The sequence below is a fragment of the Anthonomus grandis genome, chromosome 17, assembly GCF_022605725.1.
Source record: "Anthonomus grandis grandis chromosome 17, icAntGran1.3, whole genome shotgun sequence".
Taxonomy (NCBI): Eukaryota; Metazoa; Arthropoda; class Insecta; order Coleoptera; family Curculionidae; genus Anthonomus; species Anthonomus grandis.
In genome coordinates, this window is record NC_065562.1 from 13,058,426 (window position 1) to 13,072,455 (window position 14,030).

The 14,030-nt window shown below is 37.1% G+C and overlaps 1 protein-coding gene across 1 annotated transcript in view; it reads right to left on the minus strand.

Moving 5' to 3' along the window:
• Nucleotides 1-1,352: 1,352 nt before the first annotated feature.
• The window catches only part of LOC126746200 (chitin synthase chs-2-like), a 31,285-nt gene continuing 18,607 nt past the window's right edge, over nucleotides 1,353-14,030 (minus strand). Inside the window, exons 13-24 of the mRNA XM_050454352.1 lie at nucleotides 13,823-13,998; nucleotides 13,529-13,735; nucleotides 10,690-10,916; nucleotides 10,471-10,638; nucleotides 5,969-6,098; nucleotides 5,737-5,912; nucleotides 5,426-5,684; nucleotides 5,105-5,376; nucleotides 4,872-5,054; nucleotides 4,659-4,823; nucleotides 1,665-1,905; nucleotides 1,353-1,604 (exon numbers count right to left, since the gene is read on the minus strand). Coding sequence (XP_050310309.1) covers nucleotides 1,405-1,604; nucleotides 1,665-1,905; nucleotides 4,659-4,823; nucleotides 4,872-5,054; nucleotides 5,105-5,376; nucleotides 5,426-5,684; nucleotides 5,737-5,912; nucleotides 5,969-6,098; nucleotides 10,471-10,638; nucleotides 10,690-10,916; nucleotides 13,529-13,735; nucleotides 13,823-13,998 — 2,404 coding nt within the window. The 3' untranslated portion in view covers nucleotides 1,353-1,404. The remainder of the gene's footprint in view (nucleotides 1,605-1,664; nucleotides 1,906-4,658; nucleotides 4,824-4,871; nucleotides 5,055-5,104; nucleotides 5,377-5,425; nucleotides 5,685-5,736; nucleotides 5,913-5,968; nucleotides 6,099-10,470; nucleotides 10,639-10,689; nucleotides 10,917-13,528; nucleotides 13,736-13,822; nucleotides 13,999-14,030) is intronic.

Sequence of the window (14,030 nt, forward strand, 5' to 3'; positions counted from 1 at the left end):
CGAAGCGAAAACACAGACATTTGGAATGCGGCGGTTCAGAAAGCGACGTTGGTATTCTCGGCGAGACTCCGCGGCATTACCATTGCAAAACCCATAAACAAACATAATATCTGCATATTCAGCGTTAGTAAACGTGGCCATAGCGCAGAAACCAATAGAATACCTTCTTTGAAAACACGAGAAAAATAAACTCGAAACTCGTAATTTAACTACTTTCCACAACAATTATTGCTGTCTACACATCAAATTTTTAACAATAAAATTAAAAAAACAAATTGTTGCTATAGTACTTAAATACCATAGAAGTAAATACCACTTGGCATTTTTCAAGTGCGTTCTTACTATTAATAATAAAAATACAAAATTCTGTTAAAATTTTTGGTAGCATTTATAGCCTATGAGTTAGCTTAGATAATAAGAAAGTTTTACGTAAATTTTGAAGAATGTAGCATAATTTTTTTTCAAAAAATATCCACTAGAAAGTGTAGTATTTTATTTAAGAAAAAAAAATTACACTTTGCATCGAGAATTTACCTATGGTTACAACTATTTGCGGGACTTTTGCCATTACAAACGTAACACTATTGTGTTGAGCATGTATTTTGCCTAAAAAGTTAAAAAAATATACAGCGGATTTTCTGGAAACTGCCTTTTAAACCACTAAGGTCTACATTTTGAAGAAAAACAGAAAAAATTAAATATGTCGAAAACTATCAACTTTTGCATAATATATATTAGGGTTCAATTTACTTCTTACCCCCTCCCCTATCACATCTCCAAAGGAATGTATCGAATTACCAGTAACCCTGTATACTGGAAAATCTAGTAATATGCTGGTGGATAATACAGGCAGACTAATCATTGACGAACATGAGGTTCTTGAAGCCTGGAGTGGATACATAGCTGAAGACAATATCGGGACCTTAGTTAAACTATTCAATACATTGTATGTACCCACAACACTGGGGAAATATCAGAAGATTGGCTGAAGAACACTAGCTAAAAAACAACGTAGAAAGAAATGCATTTATTACAGGTTGATAAGTCTTATAAGCCACACACTAAAAAGTCTTCCTCAGCAATATTCATAGAAGAATAGGCAACAAATGTGAAAGTGATCTGGAGGAAACCCAGTTGTGGCACCCTAGAAGCAATGTTTGTCTTTAATATAGTTCTCCAAAAGTGTCACGATCAACATAAAAACATTTTGTAAGCTTTATACACTACAAGAAAGCATCTGATAACATAAAAAAAATTTCATGCTTTCACAGCACCGGAAAAAGAAGAAACAGAAAAGATACCTCTTAGATTGAATTAAGGAATTCCTGTATGAGATAATTAAAACAAAACTATTAAGACCCAAAATTATTTATTAAAAATTCTAAAACAACTAGCACATAAAATCTACGCGTCAGCAGGATCATCATCATACCCGGGATTCTCTATATGATGTATAGTCCTGCTAGGACTCTCCTCTCCATAATGCTGATTAAACGCCTTAAACGCGCTGGGATTGAACTGCGGCATCATTGATTTTCTCTTAAGAACTGTTGTTCTTCTTCTGTGAATTGCTGCCAAAGTTTTCCTAGGTAAAGCCACTCCAGCTGAAAATGTTTTCACAATTAATAACAATATAAAATATTGATTTTTATAACACGTCATACCGTCTTCTCCTTTACGTATTTTTGCCATACGGGCTTTAAAGGCGGAATCCAAGTCGTTGATGACTGCACGTTTTCTGTCTTTGTTTTTCGCCAAGTCCGCCACGGTTTTCCTTCTGGATACGTGAGCGTCTACTTCCTCGTCTTTCTCGTCGTCACCGTTAATGCCTTTGAGTTTCACCAGTTTTTTTACGATTTTTATAGAGTCTTTTTCTAGTAGTTCGTCCTCGGTCAAGTTTTCTATCTGGAAAAATAAAATTGATGGAAATTCTATTGAGTTTGAGGTTTGTCCAGGTTGTAAATGATATCGTACCGTATCAGTACAAATTTGAATTTTCACATTATTTCCAGCGTCTGTATCATAGTTTTATTGATGGTTTTGATAGGGCAAAGAGAGGGGGCGCTGGATCACAAAATATACTCTTGTATACATAAATGTTATCAGAAATAATCAAAATTATTTATACATCTAGCAAATATTTACAGCAGCAATAATTTATTTGTTTCGTTAAATTGTTCAAACTTGCTGGTATTTGAAGTTACTTCTATATTCCAGACTGTTCGACTCTGTTTTATTCCAGGCACTTAGAGCAAATTTTAAATTAATTCCCAGGAATTTACAGTCAGTCTTAAAACTAATTTTCCAGGAAATTACAATCAGTTCTTATATAATTCAGACTGTTAGTTACTATGTTGCTAATATAGATTCTGGAAAATTGAAGTAAATCAAGTATGTTCTTGGCATTTGAAGCCACTTCTTCTATATTCCAGACTGTTCGACTTATTTTTTGTTTTATTCCAGGCACTTAAAGCAAATTTTAAATTAATTTCCAGGACTTTACAGTCAGACTTGAAGCTAATTTTCTAGGAATTTACAATCAGTTCTTATATGCTTCAGACTGTTAGTTACTATGTTGCTAATATAGATTCTGGAAAATTGAAGTAAATCAATTATGTTCCTGGTACTTGAAGATACTTTTTCTATATTTCAGACTGTCTGACTTATTTTCTGTTTTATTCCAGGCACTAGAAGCAAATTTCAAATTGACCTCCAGGAATTTAAAGTCATTCCTTACATGTTTTAGACTGTTTATTTTATGTTACCTTCTAGTCTCTGAAGCCATTTTAGAGTTATTCTTTCAAGGTAGTTCCAATAACGACTTATATGCTTAGGACCAGGAATTTAAAATGATTTTTTACATCTTCCAGGCCTTTTGTAGTCTTTTCAGAATTTTATTCCGGGCTTTTGACGTCATTTTCCCTATCTTCCAGGTATTGTATATTCTCGACATTTTATCATGTTTATTCAAGTTATTTTTACATCTTTCAGACATTTAAAGTCACTCCTTAAATTTTCCAGACTTTCTAATCTAGATTCTAGAAACTTGAGGTCATTTAGGTATCTTTCTGGTATTTAAAGCCACTTCCTCTATATTTTCGTTTTATTTCCTGTTTTATTCCAGGCACTTAAAGCTAATTTTAAATTCACTTTTAGGGCTTTAAACACTTTCAATCTATGCTTCAAGTTGATTGTATGATTCCATTTTATTCTAAACATTTAAAGTAATTTTAGAATACTACTTGATTTAAGCCATTTTAAAGTTACGTCTGAGTTATCCTTCAAGGCAGTTGAAATCATAACTTATTTGTTCCAGGAATTAGAAGTGATTTTTTTATGCCTGCTAGGCTTTTGGAGCCTTTTTAAACTCTTATTTTAGGATTTTGACGTTATTTCCGTATATTGCAGGTTTTTATTGATTCTGGGCATTTTATTATTTTTATTCTAATTATTTTTACATTTTCCAGGCATTTAAAGTCATCCCTTAAATTTGCCAGGCTTTCTAATATAGATTTTAAAAACTTGAGGTCACTTCGGTATTTTCCTAGTAATTGGGTCCATTCTCTCTTTATTCCAGATATTTTGATTTATTTTTTGTTTTATTCCAAGCACTTGAAGCTAATTTTAAATTTCATTTTAGAAATTTAAAGTCATTCATTCCATGCTTCTAATTGTTGGGTATTATTCCATAAATTTTAAACAATCTAAGGTTACTTCTTAACGTTTGAAGCTACTTTTCAATGTACAATGTAGCTATTCCTTCAAGACAGTTGAAATAATGACTTATTCCTGGAATTTAAAGTGATTTTTCTATCGTTCAAGCCTTTGAAGTCCTTTTGAAATTTCATTCCCTATTAGGGATATCTTAAAATGACTTCAAATGACACTACTAGTTTCATAATTTACCTTATCATTCTTGTCTGGAACTGTTTGTAAGATTCTTTTCTGGATTTCGTCTTATGTATTTCAGCTATTTAGTCCCACTTCCACTTCGTCTTCGTCTTTGCTGATTCTGTTTGTATGAATTCTTTCTTTCCTTATTGTATTTGTTCTTCCTTCTTATTTTTTTCTTTTATGGTTTTCTTTAATCCTTCCTTTCTGTCCTGCTCTTCGCGATTGTTTTTTAGTTCTTCAAACGTCGGTATTAAACTTTTAACACCCTCATCACGCTGTTTTCTTTTGGATTTTAGTTAGGCTTCAAATAACGATTTTCTTGATCTCTGTTAATTTTTACTTCTGGCTATTTTTGTAGTATGAATTCTTCCTTCTTCTATTGTATAATTTTATTCTTATCTTATTATTGTATAATTTTATTATATCTTACGACCTCTTTCTGCATGTTTCATTTGCTCGTCTCCAAATATTTTCAATTTAAAACCATGACTTCGTGAATTTGTTGGATTTAACCCCTGATGCACCTTCAGGTTTTCTATATTGACTTCCACGGTATTTTTGCTTCTTCATTTATTCTTCTTATTCCTCATCTTCTCAATATTGAAACTAGGATTGCATCAATTTGTCCGAACTCACTTCATACATCTCCAGGTTTTCCTTATTATTTTTCCTGTTGTTGTTCATCCTGGGTTTTCTCTGTGCTTCAATTTTCTTCCACACTTCTCCAAACACATTAAAACTACCATTAACACCAAATTCCTTACCTTCTTTTCTCCAAACTCGACATCGGTGTTGGCCATAATTTGTGAAAACGTGCCAAATCGATGGAGCAACATCCCAAAGAACTGCACCCCCATGAGGGCGAAGAAGAAGATCAAAAACACGAATCCTATAGGTTCCAGTTGCAAGTAGGTTTTTTCAACGACAATCTGCAATTTTTAACGTTATAACATTAATGAAAATGGGGATAAACTTACCTCATTGATGCTGCTGGCGGCACTGTAAGTGAAGTTCACCGTGGGATTGAACGGCCAATTTAAGTGAAGTATGTCTTTCTTAATGGTAAGAAGAAATACTACCGTGACAAAAAATACGTTTAGTGCGAAGAAGCTCATGGTCATTCTGTCTCTCAGATCTTTCAAGTCTTTGGCCACTTTTTCCTGCAATCACTAACATAGATCAGAAATCCTTGTAAATCCCTCTCAAATACCTTATCATCTTCAATAGGATGCAAATACGCATCTAGCAACTCCTTCCAAAACTTTTCCTCCTTTTTATCCAAGAAAGTCACTCGTCCCCTTAGGAGTTCACCCGCGTAGAACCAGCTATTGTTTTGAAGATCGTCTGAGCTACCGATGGACTCTTCCTCATCATAATCTTCTTCATCATCTTCGGCAATAGAGGCATTGGCGTTTTCATTTGGGATGGCCCCTGGTTTGTTCATCGTTGATTTCCGGAGTGACTGTCTCGACGCCCTAGACCCTAAACACCCAATTAAACTTCGATTTACTTTCCCAATTGCACAGTGTACCTTCAATAATAGTGGTTTTCCTTTTTCCCATGGTTTTCCTTGGCACTGCCGCATCTGGATCCAAAGTGATCCGCTCCAAATCCTCGACTTTCTGCTCAATTTGTTCCACTTTTGATTGAATGTGCGTCAAAGAATTACTGATCATAACTAAATGCTTGGAGTCTCCCGAGCAACATGCCATAAAGAACTTCTTCATTTTATCGAGTACGTCTTCTACGAAGGACTTTTCTTTTTTTGGTGGAGGTTTCGGTTGGCCCTCCTATAAAAAAAAATTCTTTAAAATGCCCAAATAATTCATTAAATGTACTTACTGGTAGTGGAGGTGCTACGCTGACGTCCCTGGTGCCCCAACTGACGTTATTCATGTTAAACACGGAGTAGATGATGAGCAACATGTACATGCTTGGAACGGTGATCAAGTAGATGGCGCCATATTTAAGACAGTAGAACTCTTTTGGATGGAGCATTGCAGCTACCACGTATTCGCCTAAAAATAACGAAAAGAATATTGCAAAAATTATAGCAAAGATTTTCAGTTTTCACCCATCATTAAGAAGAAGAACAGAGAAGAAGGGGCCAGAACACCATCGTCGTAGATCTGCATCGCGACACCTATGAGCACCATTATCATTACTAGGCCGTAGATCGCGCTCAGTATTGCTGCCACCATTAACTGAAACGTTAAGAAAGAAAAATATGATTTGGTGAACATTTTCTGATGTTATTATAAAACACAAAATCTACAGCATCACAGAAACATTTAATAAAACAACGAATGTTACATGTTTCGCTCGACTAGAGCATAATCAGACCTATAATAATTATGATGATGTAACCCGAAGAAAGGAAATTCAACAAAAACTTACCATAACATACACAAAACATTGATGTGTTATTGAATTTCCTTTCTGGGGTCACATCTTTTTAATTATTATAGGTCTGATGATGCTCTAATCGGGCGAAACATGTAACCTTCGTCGTCTTATTAAATGTTTCTGTGAGCTGTAGATTTTGTGTTGTGTTTTTGCCTTTTATAAAAACGTATGACCAGCATCTTGAGAAAATGGATGAATTTTTCGAGTTAATCGAGATGCTCTCTGGTATATTAGTGATCTTTGAGGTCTAATAGATCGAAAGATCTACTTCCTATACTAAAAATTCTGTCTGATTTTCAGGAATATTATAGCGTTTGTTAGGTGTGAATGAAAACAATCGATGCATGAAAATAGTGAACTGATTTATTTACACACCTACATGACTGAACACAATTTGTCATTACTACTAGAAACATTTGTTTTTACCGTATTTATTTACTACTATTTATGTCCGATTTAAATATCGCGCCAATATTCCGAACTGAACTGTCAACTGGCCTCCTAGCGGCGACGCGACTCTTTATGTTCTCGGCAGATGACTGTCCGAAAGATTGCTAACCTTCCATGCGTCTCCAGAGTTGTCGTGCGGTGTCCCGCTTACGTCATTTCGAAATAAAGAAGAACAGTTCCGCGTCACCTTTCACCCAGTCAACACGTGGTTGCTTTCCTTCTAAGCCAATTCCCAGACACCTTCCCACCCTTAGCTGCTGATTCACAGCGGATGATGCAGGATGCATCGTGGGAGAAGCAGACTACTGTGCCCAGAAACTGAGAATACCTAACTTTATTACACAGTGAGGCGTAAGTTTAAAGATTGAAATAGAACCCCTTGCTCAGTATACATATATTAGAAACGAGGACACAGAAATTGGTTTCAATAGCCATAGCCGCTTAGACCATAACTGTCTCCCGAAGGAACGCAGGGTATACAAAAGAAAGAAAAAAAAAAAGAATGAAGAAGAACAGATGCCAATATGTTACACTGCCTCCCCCCATAAGCTCATTTCGTCCCAAAATAATTCCAAAGGCGGTGGATGTTGATGTTGGCAGAAGACTCCCCTCCTGCAACCTCTTATAGAAATAACAATCAACGGTTTTCTCCAGAGAACCACGTTGGGGAATATAACAGCACATCAGAGCTTGCACGTCTATAGACCTGAAGAGGTCCAGGTTATCGAGACCGCATGCGAGTTTGGGAATTGCTAGGCTTCTCAGATCCTCGGTAAGCAACGCCTCTTTTAAAGAGCACTAAGCGTCCCAAACGTTCTTATAGGTAGGCTTCTGATGTGACCCCTCTGTGGTAACCAGGTAGAAGATCTTCCTACCAGTCTCTTCATATTGAGTGCTTGCCCGACTTGAATTTTTCCACCTGACATTTGTAAATCCTCAGCTACACAATGTGCCCGAGCGTACACAGCTGGAACAGTAAACAGGTCTTGCTGCACTTCACAAATTATGCCGTACCGACTCTTTCGGCTAATAGATTAATGGACCATGAATTCATCGAATGTCGTGGTTTCCACAATAAGAAGCCAGTCGGTTAAAGTGCTTCGCATTCTTGGCTTTTGCATTCTGTAAACAACAGCACTTTCTAAGGCCCATCCCAGAGTGTCAGAGAAAGTTTTGTCACAGACCCTTCAGTCTCTTAAGGTCATAGAGCCAAACCAAGTCACCGTTGTTGTACCGCTGGTCTTTGGCATTGACATGATATATATCGTTCATCCAATCGCTGGCATCTTTAAAGGAAATGCGCACCTGATGAGTGACATCCTTCTTCTACGCAGTCCTACCCGGTAACATCCTGGTTCCTGGCGGGCAACCAAATTTCAGATCGCCTGGAAGACGGAGTTCTCTTCCGATCACTATTTGAGCTGGAGACTCACCTGTGGTTTCATGGATCGCCGAGCGATAAGCCAGCCTAAGCAAATAAAGAAACCTATCCCAGTCTCTTTGATGGCTACAGATTACTATCGCGAAAAACCGATTAATGGTCCTAATCATTTGTTCCACCTTGCCATCTGGCTGCAGGTGGTTCTTGTTTCAATAGAAAGATGTTCTCGAATAAGCTGGATTCAAAATTTCGTGCTTGGTCTGAATGTAGCTCCAACAGTACACCAAATGGGCAGATCCATTATTTTATTAAGGCGTCGGCGATCGTAGAGACTGCCTGGTTTGGTAGAGGATACGCCCCAATCCATTTGTTGAAATAGTCCATCACGACCACAATGTACTTTTTCCCTGCTTCTGATTCGGCAAACGGACCAGTAACGTCAACAGCAATCCTTTCAAAGGTGCTTCCCACGTTCGAGGCATCAAAGCCTTCTGCTTTCTATATGGCTTATTACTTGCCGCACATACAACGCATTTTCTGCACCAGTCCCTTACGTCTGCCTTGCTTTTGACCTAAAAGAATCTTTTCATCACTTTTCCCAGGCTCCGTGGTACTCCAAGGTGTCCTCCTGGCATTCCGGCATGGATTTCCTTTAGCAACACCAAAATCCGACATTTAGGCACAACGACTTATCTTCTTTCCTCTTTGCCGTCGTGGTCAACCATTTTCCGGCTTAAGAATCCATCTTCCAAAATGACGGAGTTCCATTATGCCCAATATAACTTCACATTACATATACTTAGCAACTTCTGCTTATCGGGATCTTTTTCTTGGTCTCTGCCTCCTAGCTGTGACGCGGATGACCATAATTCTGGAAGATTCGCTGACTTTCGAGACGTCATGTGGCGTGCCCCCTTCTGTCATTTCGGAATGACGGAGAATCAGCTGGTTTCTCGGCGTTTTCAATATCGTTACAATATTCTAGGTGCCATGGAGTTATTGAACTTTCAATTAATGGTGGATTATTACGGCAAACATTTGATGGGAGTGAAAGATTTGCTACAAAAGCACAATCTGTTGGAGGCCGACTTGGGCGAGAGAATCAAAGCGGTGATAAGTGGGCGATTCATGGATGAGAACGAAGATATCTACAGGTCATGCAACCCACAATTGGAGTTAGATCGAGTACAACAACTAGAAGAAGCTTATATTCAATTGGTGCGTTTGATTGTCGAACGCCGATCTAGACTGGCAGAGAGAAGGAAGTTGTGGCAATTCTTAACACAATGTAACAACCACAGTTAACCTACTTCTAAGTAAACATAAGGTTCTTAAAAACGCTAAATCTGCGCATGAGCGACAACAGGAAGAAGCATTTTAAAAGAAGGGTCGGTTGGAGCCGAAAAGATCCAGGAAAGTTTAACTCAAATCCGCAACGCCTAGAAGCACCTGCTGGATTTGGCTACATTTAGACGTTGAAATATTAATTGTTTGCTGATGCAGATAACATAGATATCTGGATGCTGGATACTTACTACTGGACGAGGTTAAGAATTACGTTAGTGTGATTGAAACTTTACATCAACAAGCCGATGTACTTGGGCAGGAGGTCGCTAAGTAGCCTCCTTAAAAACACTCACTGCAAATTGAAGACGGGTTCCAGTGAAGTAGAACATCTCGAAGAAGCCGCCTTAGTCAGGGACAGAATCATGTAAATTTAAATTATTTGGGAATGACTGACACAAATACTTAAGGAGCGTGATCCTATACTGGAAGAAGCGGGAGATTTGTACCGTTTCTTGCTCGATCTCGATTATTTTTGTTCAAAAAAGCCGTAAAAAAAAGGAGTTTTTGATATTTTAATTTCTTGCATGAAATAGAATTTCTCGTAATAATACAGAAAAAAGAGGCATTTTCAACACTAGCATGAAAAACGCGTGATTTTTCTACGGTAGTAAATGCAAATACGATTTTCAGCACTCTATAAGAAAAAAGTTAATAAAAAAATTAACGGCGCCGACGTCATGGCCGTCGTCAAGTTTATAAATCCATTCTGGATATTTCAAAAGATTGAGATTTTCTAAATACAATTTCCTACGATTTCTAAAGGCTGTTCTAAGGTTATCTTTGGTAATTTTGAAAAAAAAATGGGAATACTGATGGAATCTTATAAACTACTTAGAATTTTAAGAAACTCTAGAAATGTCAGGAAATTTATACAAATATTCCCGAAATCGGAAAAGGGTGTAAAGGGTATCCAATGTTTGCTTGAAAAATTATATAGATATTTTCCCAGAGACCCACCCTGTGTACTTAAGGTTAAATATTTTCCCACTTACCTGCGTATCCGATTTGCATATTATACAAGTGAGCACGAAAAACAAAATGGGACCAACATTGAGCCACAACGCCGTAAACTGGGAAACATTGAAAACCGTAACAAACGCACCGACCAACATGAGAAATATCGTTCCGGGACCAATCACTGTGCCAATCATTAAAATCACCTAAAAAAAATCGATAAATCCACCTCTATAACGATAACTCTTTCAACTTACTTGATAAAATATATATAGAGAGGATATATCATCGTTAACCAACTTGATGTGATCGCTATCCTCAAGCAGATCCAAAATGTTTGCAGTGGTAGACGGTCCCCATCTCCTTCTTTGATTGTAGAATTCGATGAAACCTTCTGGACAGTGAGTATAGGCATCGGAGGCAGCAGAATATTCCACTCTGTAACCCCTTTGCAGTAGGAGGGTGCAGAGCCATCTATCTTCGCCTAAAGATAACAGCATTACTAACAATTTCTTTAAAAGCAATGAGCATGTGACTAAATTAATTAAGTGGGATATTGATTTAAAGTTTTTGTTTAACTGGTTCAGCTTCAGCAGTAATAACAGTCTGAATAATGCATCATTTGCCTGAAAGTGTTCTCGGTCAAGAGAAAAGGAGTTTCTCTTTTATCTAAAGTCGTCTCTTTATTGATCAAGTAGACTTGATCTGATTTCTTTATCATAGTCACCACTGGACTGCAACCTTAACGCAAATAACTTATTTGGCTTCAGTACTTTATGACTTGCCGAAGGCGTTTGACTATTAGAGTCATTCTGCTTAGCAAGATTCTAGAGACACCTTAATAGTTGACGTCAATTTCAAATGTAATTTTGCTGAGATAGCATTGGAGGGTGCAAACTCAATGAATTAAATTGGTCATGATGTTGCTCCAATATTTTGTGATTTGCCAAAAGCATATGATTCTGTCGAGGAAATATGGCGGATCTTCCTAAGCGATTACACCCAGAAAATGTACATTAGGCGGATGAGAGTCAGCTATTGCTTCCCATGGTATTTCAGAACTTCCACACCTAACAGATCTTCCAGACATCTAGCTTTTCAAGGGGAGATGTACTTTAAGTGATGCTGAAGGTAGTTCCAGTCCTCCTTAGGACTCCTTAGGTCCAAATGTTTGCGTTTGTTAAGGAAAAATATCTCCAGGTGAAGATTCTTTTATTGCTTACGAATTTTTACTGGAATCTATGTTTTTTTTGCTATTTTTTTAACTATCAACTCACAATCATTGGACTTGCTGTGGTCAATGTGTGGTCATGGAGAAAAGGAAGTTCCTAATTTTCTTTAAAGTGTATTATCATTAATATTTGCAACCTTGAATTGGGTTTGAAATATATAAACTTCTTCAAGTTGCTGCTTCAGTATTTTGTATTTATTATGCTGAAGAAGGACTGAAATATTTCAGATCTTCCTAAGTAATTAAACTCAAGAAATGACTTGATCTTATTTCTTTACCACAGCCACCATTGACAGCCAGCAATAAATCTACCATAGGGGCAATCTTCAGGCACATAATGCAATATGTGCAAAGTCAATGTGAATAAATGAATTAAATTAGTACCGAATTAAAATGTTTCTTGTTCAACAGGTTCAGCAGTAGCAACAGGGTATACTTCCACCGATGATAACAATCTGAGCTCTTAAAGAACCTTTTGCTCTTAATCATGGATAAAAGAAAGTCTCTCTTTCTTTTCTTGGTCATGATGGTGCTCTAGTATTTTGTGACTTGAAGAATGCGTATGATTCTGCCAAGGAAATACTGCGATGGTTCAGATCTTCCTAGGACGATCAGATCTTCTTAGACAGGAATGAAGAAAGTCCTATGGTTGGAACCTTTGGTGTGAAATGAAGAAATTTAGATCTTTCCAGGATGATCTAAACTGTACACCCAAAAATGCACTTTAGGCGGATGAGAGTCAGCACCGGAAAAGCTTGCCTCCTGTTTCTTCTCGTGGTATTTCAATACTTTCAGACTTAACAGATCTTTGGGACTTCTAACTTCTCAAGGTGAGATGTACTTTAAGTGATACTAAAGGTGGTTCTAGTCCTCTTAAGTCCATTGGACTTTGCTGTGGTCAATGTATGCTGTATTTTTATCAATTTGTCTGAGGGTACTCTTGGTCATAAAGAAAAGAAATTTCCTAATTTTCTTTGAAGTGTGCTAACATTATTCTAATTATGTTTAATCATAATTAATATTTGCAACCTTGAAGTGAGTTTTATATACAGAAACTTCTTAATGATGTTGCTCCAATATTTTATGACTTGGCCAAGGCGTTTGATTAAAAGATTCATCCTGCGGTAGAAGGACTCAGATATTTCACACGTCCATAGGCAGCAAAGTATACTTTCAGTAAATAACAAACTGAGGTCTTGGAAAATCATCTTGCTCTTACTCATAGAGAAAACAAAGTTTTAGTTTCTTTTGTTGGTCTTAATGTTGCTCCAGTAATTTGTGACTTATCGAAAGCGTATGATTCTGACAAGAAAATAATGGGTGGCTTATATCTTCCTAAGGAATTACACCCAAAAATGCTTTTGCTATTATTCCTTAAGAAACTTTGCTAGAACCTGTATTGTTTTTCCCAATCATCAATGATCCTAGGCATATTTGATGCAATTCATCATTGGACTTTGCTGTAGTTTATATGTATTGACTACAGCATAACTCTCTATCTTTAAATTCATGGAAAAGTTTCTCCAGCAATAAGAATATCAGAGATGCAATATTTGCTGCAATATTTTGTGACTTGTCCAAGGCTTTTGATTACGGGTGTCATTCTTGTGAAGGAGTGAGCGTTTCTTTGCTTTGTGTGCTTTGACGGGATTGCTGATTAAAATATGATGCGATTCAAACCATTTCTTCTTGAATGGACTTCATTAACTGATTCATGAAAACTGCCATTATTAGTTAAATTGCTGGCAGTGATTCTTAATGTCTACCTCAAACTAACCCCTACATTTTTTTCCTTAGTCTCTTATGCTAATTTAAATGACTAATATTTACACTCTAGTGCTATCTGACTGAATAAGGTAACTTACCCTGATCATATTGTACATAATGCCTAGCCTCGGAAGAACGCGTCGTATATCTAGCCATTACATTGTGGTCCATAAGGGCACTAGCTCTAAAGAGAGAGAAACAACCTGGCGAACAAAGAACGCAACCTATGACGTGTTCGGTCGCTTTTTGCATCCAATGGCCCACTGCGTATTCGAACGTTTGATACCAGGCCATAATTCCAGAACCTGGAAAGATGGTTAAAAGATTTTAAAGGTCTTCGGAAATATTGCGAGGGAATTTGTGATAAGCAAGAGGTTGGATACCAGACGCACCTACAGGATGAATACGCCCACAAGCAGCTCCTAAGTTGCTCTTTTTTTGCATATACTGGACTAGTAAAGCGACTGCTTCCGGTTGGAAATCGATGTCTCCGTCGAGGGCCAGGATGTACGTGTTAAATGATCTTAGCTTAACCTTTTTATCATCCATTTCTTCATTATCCATTAACCTAGAAAAAGATTTTATATTGAAAATGTTGTG